This window comes from Lontra canadensis, unplaced genomic scaffold (genome assembly GCF_010015895.1).
Source record: "Lontra canadensis isolate GAN:19392208 unplaced genomic scaffold, GSC_riverotter_1.0 scaffold406, whole genome shotgun sequence".
NCBI classification, from domain to species: domain Eukaryota; kingdom Metazoa; phylum Chordata; class Mammalia; order Carnivora; family Mustelidae; genus Lontra; species Lontra canadensis.
Genome location: NW_022631400.1, coordinates 56,802 through 68,934, shown reverse-complemented (window position 1 = coordinate 68,934; position 12,133 = coordinate 56,802). Strand labels below are relative to the sequence as shown.

At 41.4% G+C, this 12,133-nt stretch overlaps 1 protein-coding gene across 2 annotated transcripts in view; it reads right to left on the bottom strand.

The window, feature by feature from the left end:
- Nucleotides 1–8,615: 8,615 nt before the first annotated feature.
- Nucleotides 8,616–12,133, bottom strand: part of GPR137B (G protein-coupled receptor 137B) — a 43,078-nt gene continuing 39,560 nt past the window's right edge. For both annotated transcript variants that reach the window (XM_032850392.1, XM_032850393.1), the window contains 2 exons: nucleotides 10,650–10,774; nucleotides 8,616–9,031 (listed from right to left, as the gene is read on the bottom strand). In XM_032850392.1, coding sequence (XP_032706283.1) covers nucleotides 8,920–9,031; nucleotides 10,650–10,774 — 237 coding nt within the window. In that variant the 3' untranslated portion in view covers nucleotides 8,616–8,919. The remainder of the gene's footprint in view (nucleotides 9,032–10,649; nucleotides 10,775–12,133) is intronic.

Here is a 12,133-nt window from a genome sequence, read left to right as displayed (position 1 = left end):
CTTTTAAAAATATTTGGTTATCCCTTGGAGGGATATGGTTGAAAGGTGTAAAGTCTAACTAATTATTTTCTTGCCCAATTTCAACCTTTATAGACCCAGGGTTTTTTTGTTGTTGTTATTGATGGTGGTGACTGTTTGTTAAGTTGAATAAAACAGGCTTGATTGGAGCCTTCTCCATTTCTTCATTTTTAGGGATGTAAGTATTGTGTGTAGGAGAGGGGAACCTTAAGGTAAACTTGTCTAAAAAGTGAATAAGTAATCTTGCTGGTAAATTAAAAAGAATTATTCTTAGTGTTTATTCAGAGTTTAAGAAAATGTGAAAGCTTTGCACTTTGTCTATTATTACTATAAGTTTAAAAATCTTTTTGGTAGTGTTACTTCACTGTTCCCTCAGTAAAAAGCTATTATTTAAATTCTGTTAACCAGAGAAAATCCTTGGTCATTTCCAGTGATTGTTGTTTTTTTGTTTTTTTCTTTACTGTGATTTGTTTCAAGCTTAGGAAAAAGTTGAATATTAGAATGACTTCTAGGAAACTAAAAGGTTAATATTAAAAGTTCTTCTCAAGTGTTTAATGAATTTTTGCACCACCGAGAAAATAAACGAATGAAGTATTCTTAAGCTGAAATTTGATTAACTTGGTTTTACCACAAATTGGATTGTCGGGGCTGGAGCCTACATTTTTGTGTCTGTGTGTATTTCTTAAATGATTGTATAGGTGTAGGACTGTTTTGTAGCCTGGTGATACTGTATGATCTTTGTGATATAACCTGATTTTCTATGTCCCAGACCCTCTGTCATGCAGAGACACTAGAGAACTGACTGCCTTGTGCAAACTCTTGGGTGGTAATTCCTCTCTCGTTTTGTCTTTATCTCATCACCTAATTTCAAAGTCCAGCACTTGATAATATAACTGACAGAAATGATTGTACCAGCTGACAGAGTCATGAAAATGAAGGAAAAGAACTCCTTCCTTCAATGCATGAGTTTTTTTTTTCCTTAAGTGGCATCTATGTAAGTTAGAAATACTATATATTAAAATTGGTGAAATTTGAATGTTTCTCCTGTGTTGATTCTTAGATTACAAAGATCAGACAGAATAGTAAAAGTTTTCCCAGTTTTGGAATTTGATTAAGTCAAATGCTGTGACATTGTAACATTGTGAATTTACTCGATACTTGTAGTCCCCGTATGTCCATGAAACACTGCCATATTCTCCAACTTTACCCAGGTGCCAGTGTAAATAAGAAAGGACAGCTATTTTTTTTAAGATTTTATTTATTTATTTGACAGACAGAGATCACAAGTAGGCGGAGAGGCAGCCAGAGAGAGAGGAGGAAGCAGGCTCCCCGCTGAGCAGAGAGCCCAATGCGGGGCTCGATCCCAGGACCCTGAGACCATGACTTGAGCCGAAGGCAAAGGCTTAACCCACTGAGCCACCCAGGCACCCCAGAAGGACAGCTGTTTTGATCTTCATCAGCATTGCCTTCAGCTGGAAGTTTGGGAACAGTTTACAGTAAACCTTTCAGCAGAATGCAGAGTGAAGTACCTGCAGAAACCGTAGCTGTTCACGCGAGCGCACAGACCGGTCACGTGGTGTCATGGAAATTTTCTGGTAAAAATCACACATGCAGACCACACACACAGGTGGGCGAGTGTTCTGGTTTAATGTCGACAGGTGCGGCTTTGATTCTGAACTCCATTTGTTCAACTAATTTGTTGTTGTGCCCACCAGACTGTAGTGAATGTGAGTTAAATAAATGTTTCTGCAATTTTTCTTTCTGTTCCCCTCCCCCCTTTGAAATGATCCCCCTCAGGAGCTGAGGATTTGATTATAACTTGTGGAGAATGGAGGAAGTACATAAGGAAGGTGAGCTTGTTTCTTACCGTGGCAGGCGTCTGCAGCCACTGTCGGAAGGGCTTTCTATGGGTTCCTTAACCCTCACAGCTGCGCTAGTGGGACTAGTTGGCAGGTACAATTACTAGCCCGTTTTATAAGAAAACTGAGGATAGTAGTGACTAACTTGTTTGTAGTCACAAACTCTAGGTTGTGGGGCTAGAGTTTAAAACCAGAAAGTCTGGGGCGCCTGGGTGGCTCAGTTGTTAGCATCTGCCTTCAGCTCAGGTCATGATCCCAGAATCCTGGGATCGAGCCCCACATCCCTGCTCGGCGGAAAGCCTGCTTCCCCCTCTCCTACTCCCCCTGCTTGTGTTCCCTCTCTCGCTGTGTCTCTGTCAAATAAATAAATAAAATCTTAAACAAAACCAAAAAGTCTGACCCCAGGTCCTTAGCTAGCATGTCCTGTATCTGTGTTACTACTTAAGTTGGCTTATTACTATAACACTAAAAACTGGGGACTTTTAGTATCTTCTGATGTGCGCAGAGTCGTAAGGCTTTTTAAATCTCCTTTATTTTTCAAATAGGTAATACATTCGCATGGTTCAAACACCAAGAAATAGGAAAGGCTATACAGTGGAATGTCTTCCTGTCCTCGGCCCCTCGTCCATACTGCATATCTCCCCCAACCCCTCACCCCGTGACTCGGTTCTTGGTTCCTTATGTTTCCATCCATACATTTTTAGGCATATACAAACAAATACAAATGTAAAGTCTTAGTTTTTCCCTCTCATTTTTACCCAGAGTGGCACCCTATACATACCATTTGCTTTTACTCACTTTAGTTTTCATGGTAGTCTTCCCACGTCCCTAGATAGCTTACTTAAAGTTTTCTTTTTTAGCAACTGCTTGGTATTCCATTCTATGAATGTAAAATTGTTTAATTAACCAATCCCCTATTAATGGGCATTGGATGATTTCCAGACCTTGTGTATATGTCATTTCACACATACATAAATATGTACTTGTAGAATAAAGTCCCCAAAATAGAATTTTGGAGTCACAGACCATGATAGTAGAATATTTCCCTCCCTAGAGGCAGTTACTGGTCCTCATATCCACCTGCAATTAAAGACCACACCTGCTAACCCACCTCCTTACCTCTGTAGACATGGGTTTGATGTTTGCCATTCTGATCGATACAAAATTACATATCCTTGTGTTTTAGTTTCTATTTTTCATACAAATGAGGTTGACGCCCTTCAACATGTTTAACATCCAACTGTAGTTACTTGTGTTCATAATGTTGCCCATTTTTCTACTGCATTGTTGATCTTTTATCCGTTCCTAGGAGTACTGCTTACAGATGGTAATCCTTTGTGATGAGCTCTAATATTTTTTTTTTTCCAGTTTGGTGTCTGTCTTTTGACTTGACTTATGATGGTTTTCGTTATGCTATTTTTTTTTTTTTTTAAGTTTCTCAGTGTTTCCGGACTTTGAGTCATAGTTCGAACACCTTCCTTGCACGGCAGTAACTCACCTACAGTTTCTTTTAGAGCTTTCATGGTTTTTTCAATCTAAGTTTTGATCCCTTTTGAGTGTGTCCCTCAGTGTAGGGTGTAAATTATGGATGCAGCCTAATTAGGCTTCGTAGGTGGCCACCCAATTATTATAATACCATTGACTAGACAGTCTGTCCTGTCCTCCCTGGTTTGCGATGCTACATTTATCGTATATGACACTGCACACAGCATTAGCTCTGCACCGGGGTTGGTTCTCTTTCTGTTTCACTGGTCTATTCACTCAGACACCAGGACCACAGCCATTTTAATTACTCAGGGTCTGTGCTGGTCCCCTCTTCTCTCCAAGCCCTACTGCCCTTTTTTATTTTTATTTTTTAAAGATTTTATTTATTTGACAGAGGTCACAAGCAGGCAGAGAGGCAGGCAGAGAGAGAGGAGGAAGCGGGCTCCCCGCTGAGCAGAGAGCCTGATGTGGGGCTCGATCCCAGGACCCTGAGACCATGACCTGAGCTGAAGGCAGAGGCTTTAACCCACTGAGTCACCCAGGTGCCCCCCTACTGCCCTTTTTAAAAGCAGTTTTCTTTAGCTGGGCTTGAGCATTCCATATGAGCTTTTAAAAAAATTCTTTAACCTATAGATCATGCTGGAACTCTGCCCCGTTCAGTGTTTCCTCTTGAGAGTTGCACTTTTAACCACTGTAATGTGTCCCTATTCTCTTAATTTTATACTTTATCAGATAAAGATCTACTTTTTACTCCCTGTTGTGTTATTTCAGGATTCTGTTTGCCGGTGCCCAAACACGCGAGGGCAGAGACAGGACGTGAGGTGCCTGTTTAGACAGAATTTTATCTCAGTGCTTCTGTTTTGAGTTCTCAGATCATTCCCAGAGACTATCCTATGTAAAGTCCTTATGTCCTTTTTTATTCCATTATGAATTCTCTACCCAAAAGTTGGATATCTGAGAAAACAGGGATAGGCCTTTACATGAGTATTATAGTTGCCTAATCCATACTCCGTGGATGAAAGTGCAAGTGAAAGAAGCTACCTTTAAAAAAAAAAAAAAAAGACATGGCCTACCACAAGAACAGGATTTGACCATTCACTGTTGTAGACGCTGGGAACATAGCAGTGAATAAAACACAGATATCCCTGCCATCAGGCAGCTTAGGAATTCTGTAACCTAACTAGGCTGGGTCTGGTTCACAGTGAGAGCTCACCAGAGGAGGAACAGAGCAGCTGAAGAGGAACAGCTAATGGAAACCTGTTCAGTGAGACGATGCTCTCAGTGTGAGTGAAATTTAGTGTCAGCTTAATGGTGCCAACCCATTGTCGCAGACTAAAACCATCCAAATAACTCTCCTGGGTCAGAGTCTGCAGTTCTTCAGCCAGTACCTGGGTACATTACGTCACTTTCCATATGGATTTCCTTCACAGAAGATACCTCTAAATGGTAAGTGTTCTCCCTTGGGTAGGTATTGAGTCTACAGACCTGAAGCCTAGGCTCTGGGCTAGTGAATTCAGTACAGGGACAGCCAAGGATCCTCAGCAACACAAAATGGCCCTGGCAAACCATCTGTTTAACCCAGACATGCCTTTTTATATCTCAATTAATGCCTTCAAGGAGCACCATGACTAGGGAACAGAGGGACAGTTGCAGGTTAATAAGATTCATGGGAAATTGAGGTTCAGAGAAAGGGAAGGACGTTGAAGCTGACATGGACTAAAGAGGAGGTCACAAATCTAGATGGGGTGGCGTCTGGTCTATTCCGACTACACCAAAGTTCAGAGGCAGCAAATGCGTTCTGGAGGTCGTGTCTAATGCTCCAAGTAGTCGGGCAACCAGGATGCAAAAGGGAAGACCAGCCTGGAGGCTACAGGGGTATTAACCTGTTTCTGGAAAAGTAGAGGACAGGTTTCAGTCCCAGGTCAAGGAACAGATGAAAGAAATCTGGCTTTAGAGGAAACAGGCAGATACCACTAGGAGCTGCTGAGTCAGTGGATTTGAATCTGAGGACTTTGATCCCTACTTGACAACCCAGGCAGAGCTCTGCACTGAAGGAACCCGCCTCAGTGCCCAGGCCCAGAGCGCCGCACAGAGATCTAGGTTGGGGGCACGGGTACAGCTTTGGCATACTTCCTGGTATTCTGACCCATTAGTGCAAGGGCTTTCCATATATCCCTACTGGGCTCTAAAGTAGGGTTGAAAGAGGGATGTGGCTGAATTTACAGATTGGCAAACCCCTAGTCGTCCCAGCATCTGGCATGTAGTAGGCACTCGGTAGATGCTGACTGAACTCCACTCCCTTCATTCCTTTTTAAATGTTTCCTCACTTGGATTAGAGTTTTTGATGGAATTCCACTTTTTAGCCTGATCCTTTCCAGCAGCTCCTCTGGACCATGAGAAGTCTTAAATAGCATTATACACAGTTAGAACTTTTTTTTAAATAAAATTCTCCCCAGGGCAAAAAATGGAAAAGTGTATTAGAAATGTCTTCAATCAGACCTACACTTGTCTAGATTTTATCATACAGTCCTCTAAAGTGAAGACTTTTTAATAAAGTTTCTCCAGTTGGAAATGCTAAAAAACCAAATATTTAGACCCATTTAATTCTAATGTAAGTTTATCCTTATTAAAAAAAGATTCATTCTAAAAAATAAAAATTCTAGTAATATCTACTATGTAAATATAAATGAGAACCTTTTTCTCTAAGCACTTTTCATGCTCTGGAATTTAGTAATGCTTGTTCTCTTAATAGGAATTAAATGTTCAAGGAATTAAAGAGCAGTTCTATTGGATTTTAGGAAAAGAGAATATTTGGGGACACAATAGTGAATGTGCCTGATGATCTACTCCACTAAACATGGTAACCAGCATAGTTTTAACAACACACCTGATGCATCCGAGAACGAACTGGCATAACCATGATGTGTGTACTGTAAAAATCAAAGAAAAACTCCTTACAGTCCACAGGTCCCTGTGTAACATACTCTGGATGTTGTAATCAGTGGCTCAGTTAAATGGGTTAATTGTAGAAAGAAAGAGCCAGTGCAAGATATCTACACAAATCAATTGGCATTTTTAGACAATTACCTGCAGAAGAAGACCCCTTTTATGCCTATTTCCAGCAGGTGTCCAGAAATACTCACATGCAGCCTTTAGTGTTAAATCAGACTTAGTACAAAATTTCCACTGCCTCTTCCCCATATATTTTTAACTTTCAAGTGACCAAGGTTTTAATTTCATTATGTTGCTTTAAAACAGGATGTTTTCGGTGTTTTATAACCAGTAATCCCTGTTCTTTGCCTTCTTTGGGCCTTTAATATTTCACATTAAGGAGAAGTTTTGTTAGTGAACCTATTTAACACCGTAACACAATTAGGAAACTGAAGAAATTTTAATTTCCCTTTTCATACCTACCATACCTATAATGTTTCACAGGGTACATATGGTCATTTACTATGAGAAAAAGATTAATACAATCCTATTAATATTCTAGATGTGTTTACAATACTTGTGTTTAAGCAAAACTTTTTAAAAAGGGAAAGAGAAAAATAAGCTCTTAGAACATTTTTATCCTTTCCAATAAGAAAATAGTTCAAATAGTAGCAGCTTTATCATAAAAATAGATTATGGCTTTTATCACTTAATGCTGGTTATTGCGACTTTCCTGCCAGTAATAACAGGATAATGTGTTGATACAGCATGAGTGTAATAACTGGATGATTTTAGTGATTTTTTAATTACTGTATTTTTAAAAATATACCTACCCTTGAATGACCTAATTGAAGTACTTTCTGAAAGCATGATTTAAAGTTTTTAAGCCTATGCTTGGTGTGCCTTTAAATTCTCCTAAGTATTAGTAACAAAGATAGCATGACAAGTAGGGTGTTCTTAAAGCTATTTAGAATAATAACAACTTAAAATATTTTAAGGCAACCCAAATAATCAGTGCAAATTTTGCTTCAGTCTAGAATTTGCTCTGACAGTCACTATTTTCAGTGACATGTGACCCCAATTCTTCCATATACTGAAAGGCAAGAACACTACTATGTTGGATGATGCAGGATAAAGGCATTCTGTACAAATGAAAAACCCAGTCACAAGCCATTTTTTACAACTTGAGATGGCAATTTTAATCACCATCAAGAGAAGTAGACTTGATCTCTGTGAAATCAATGCCCAGAGAGAAATCCTTTCTGAAGACCATAATGAGAAATAAGAGATACTGGCAATGGGTTTCATCCTGAAGGCAGAGCATAACTACCTGTCCATCTGCTCCTCCTCCTCCTGTCCTGAGAGGTGAGATTTCCTAGGCAGAGCAGATCACGTCTCTCTGGTAACCATCCTTCCTCCAGTACCTTCTGTTTTGCAGAAAATCTGAGCATTTAACCTCCCTGACACAGTTTCCCATCATAGGCAGTGATACCTGGATAGATCTTGGAGGTTTTAGACTTGCACTGTGGCTGGAGTCCCAGCTGAGTTCATTGAAGCCGTCGTCTGGAACGTGCCTCTTCACGTGGCCAAGGGACAGGAATTGTGCTCCTGGGTACCAGGGAGCAACTCCCGTTTTAAAGCTGCTATTGCCAGTAGCCTGATTTCAGAGCTACTTAGAAATGCAGGCCGTTATTTTAAATATGGTGGGAAAGTGCAGGAAGACTGAGGACTGCACACAGCCTGCCAGATGGAGGGTGGAGAACCTCTCCTCCGCTTCTGGACTGGAACGAACGGTCCGTGATTTGGGAAAGGTGCCGTCGTGGGAAGGACTGAGGTAATGGAGCCTAGATTTCCCTGGGCGGAAAAACTAGGCAAAGGTTCTGAATACAGCAGAGAAGGCTTAGCAGTGTGGGTCAGCTCTCTCCATGCTTCTAAGGGATCCACTTATGGCTGAAGGCTACACATTAGGGCCCTGCTCAAAGGAGTACCACATTTTTGTCAAAATTTAGATTCTTTGAGACAACAACCGTCTGGACCTTAAAGAACTCAAAGGAAGGAGCCAATTACCTTGCCTGTAGTCTGTTGATAATCTGCTACAGTATAACTTAACACTGGAGTCGAAACTGGCTTTCTAGATGTCAGCTGGGTTTCGAATCTACCCGGCTCAGCCCCTGCACGGCCTGAAGAGGTAAGGATCTGAAGATATGTTAGTCCGAAAGCCTGAAACAACCATCAGACCATGTACTGTGGACTTTTAAAGTGGATTATGCATAAAAGTCCGTGCAAACTACAAACATATATTGCAATAACATTCTCAAAAAATCCTAGTAGATATTTTAGCATTATTATTTAAGTTATATAAAATATATCTTTATAAAAGTACAGAGTTTTTTTAAAAGTTTAAATTATACCCACTGAAATAGGCAGCCAGGCTCACTTTTTAGTACTAAAATAAGATTTTATCAATCTAAATTATTGCTTAGTCCTATGGAGCCATTAGAAACCTGTAACAAAAATCAAGTCCTATTTCTTAAGGAAAAGTGCCTTATAAAAATTCAGCTGTCATGAAGTTAATCTCTTTGAAGGTCTTCACTTGAGGAATCTTCCACAGAATTGTTGACTGATACTACCCATGGCTTGGTTTGTCAGGATCCAAAACTGGGTCTGGTTGGAAAGTTCCCACTGGTGCCAGGAAGCTGTTAGTTTGTTGTCCCCAGTCATAGTAGTCTGGAGCAAAACTTGAAAAAAAGAGATAGTTTGGTGACTTGAAACATTATACTTTCTATCAATGACATCTCTATTTTAGTTGGACAGAACTGGGATTTTGTATGAACTGTAGACAATCCCAGTTTTTAAAGTGGCTTCTTGAAGCCCACATGCAGTGGCTACAAGTTCACCTACATAGTGAATTCAGGGCGCCTGGGCGGCACAGTCAGTTAAACATCAAGCATCTAACTCTTGATTTTGGCTCAAGTCCTGACCTCAGGCTTGAGAGATAAAGCCTTACTTGGGCTCTGTGTGTACAGCCTGCTTATGATTCCCCCCGGCCCCTACTCAGGCTTGCTCACTCTAAAACAAAACAAAACAAAAAAACACTGAGCTCCACAGAGCCCAGAAGCATAGTATTACTAGAACCATAAACCAATCACTACATGTAACAAAATATTTTGCCAAAAAATCATATCTGGTACATCTGGAAAAATAACTTCTGTGTGTCAGCTTTATCATCTGCAGAATACCAGCGATCTCAGTACCTGCCTTGCTGGGCTTCTGTGAGTTAATACCTATCGAGTGCTTAGAACAGTACCTTAATACACAGTAAGCACTCACTATTGTGCATCTCCTTATTCTTCTCCTGCAGGGAGTGGAAGAGGGATCTTCTACCTCAGGAGAGAGGGCACTCGGCTCTAGGCTGCCTTGGGCAGATGGGGGGCTAGGGTTGCTCCCACGGGCCCCAGAAGGACATGCAGTGGGGTAACTGGGTAAGAGAGCAGTGTTGGGGTGAGGGTTTGAGCAGCTCTGGACCTCAGGAGTCCTTCTTTACTGGCCTGCTTCCAGACCTCTGTGTTCTGCACATCTGCTGGCTTGGCCCGTGCAGGGCTGCATTTTCTCTTCCCCAAGCACCATCTTACATTCTTTCTGGTTCCCTGCTCTCTTGTCCACTGAGAAAGCAGGATACCCTCCCAGCTTCTCTGTTCTTGGGTCCCCAAACAAGGGCTCTTTTCAGAGCTCTTTTAAAGTTTTCCAAGGACATTTACTGTTCATAATAAGGAGCAGAAAAGCCAGGCTATCTTCTCTTGTATCATTCCACCTGGGACTGGGGTTGGTTTATATTAAAATGTTAATGACTGCTTTTAAAGGTACAAAGGATGGCCAACAATAAGCTTTCACTTCCAAGAAACACAGCCGGAAGCCTCCCTTGCCCAGGAACTGCACCAGATCCTGGAAGCACAAGCAGAGAGCGGAGGGAGCTCAGGGAGCCCTGGGTCAGCCCTTGTTGCTTCTCTCTGCTCTGCTCACCCTGAATGCCCAGCTTCAGGGTGGAGGAGGAGACAGGCAGGAGGAGGGGACATAATGACCACTGGGCCGTGGAGGGTGGCTGAAGTGTCACAGGAGAGCGCAAGGAACCCCAATAGCTCCCACCGCTCCTGTCCGCCACACACCTATGGAAGCAGAATCCTGGGAGTGGGGCGCTACTCTGGTGACACTTTGTCTCGTTCTCAGGGGCTTCCCCTCCATTCCTGTGTGCCTCACCCTCCCTCCGACTCCAGGGATTTTCTCTTGGACTGAACCGATTTCATGGGTGCCGTGCTCAGCCTCCTCACCGTGCCTCTCTACCACGAACCAGGGTCTTACCTTCCCTGAAGTCCCTGAGGGGCAATGTTCCAGGCAAGGTCATCATCACTATCGTATCTTCGAGGGTTGTCAAAGAAGTAAGATCTGGGACTGAATCCATGGCTGGGGACCATTCCAGGGTTGCTCTAGAAAGACAATTGTTCAGTGTGCTTGAGACAAAGATAAACAAGATCTCTCTTGTAGGAGACTGCAGATGCTGTTCTCATCTCAAAGGAGGATGGACCTGTTCCGCTACAGTGCTCGTTTCAGTTGTGTTTATATTTGAGAGGTGTTATCTTTTTCTTTTCTCAGGATGGACAAAGTCGTCTTTCAGAGTTCCGCGTGCAGCCATGAATTACCATCGTTTTAATCCCTTACTGAAACACAAGGTGATGCCCAAATTAACCAAATTAGATAGTCCCAAAATAGCTATAAAACCATATAATAATGTGGATATTTGCAAGCTAAAATAATGAAATGATCATAATGATCAAATAAGTTTCCATTTCCTGCTTCTATAATCATTTCCGCCGTTTCTGTCCTCAAGCTGAGTTCACCATTCAAAAAATTTCAAATGGTTTCAAGTAAGCAGATCAAAACTGTCTTATAAGGCAAATCAAAGCTGGCATAAAATCCAGAATTTGTTTGAGGTCCTTGGACCTATCGTCAGTGGTCTATTTTAAAGTTAAACAAGGGTATGAAACAACGTTGCTCGCTATACCATTAGTATTGATACGGAAACTCCTCCTTTTCTAAGACTAATCTAGCCAAATATAGGAAACAAAATATAACCTAGATAAGGTGGGATGCCTGAAAATTTATGATTTGCAGCAGTTCAAGAATGTCCATGTAAAAGAAAGAAGTTGGATCCTAACCTCATTACACCTATACAAAAAGTAACTCAAAATAGATCGAAAACCTAAATATAAGAGTAAAAACTATAAAATTATGGAAAGAAAAATATAGGGACAAATCATGTCCCAGGATTTGGCAAAGGATTCTTGAATAGACACCAAAAGCATAAACAGCGAATATAAAATTCACCAAAATTAAAAACTTCAAAAGACACCATCCAGAGAATGAAAAAAACGCCACAAGAAGGGGAAAAATATTTGCAGAATCGTATCTAACAAGGGACTTAGATCTAAAATACATAAAGAACACTTAAAACAATACAACTCAATTAAAAATGGGCAAAAGATCTGGATAAAGATACAAATGTCCAATAAGTACATGAAAAGATGCTTGACCTCATTAGCAATCAGGGCGAAAGGCACAGCCATCCAGGACATCTAGAATCAAAACCTCCATAACAAGTGCTGGGGAAGAGGAGGAGGACCCAGAAGCCTCCTGCCCTCCCAGCATGAGCAGATGGCACACAGCACACCCACTGTGAGAAACAGTCTGGCAGGTTTTTTTTTTTAAAGTGCAGCCCTGACTTCCAGGAAGATGGCAGAAAAGGGCCCTACGCGCACCTTGGCGCATGGACACAAGGATAACACGTC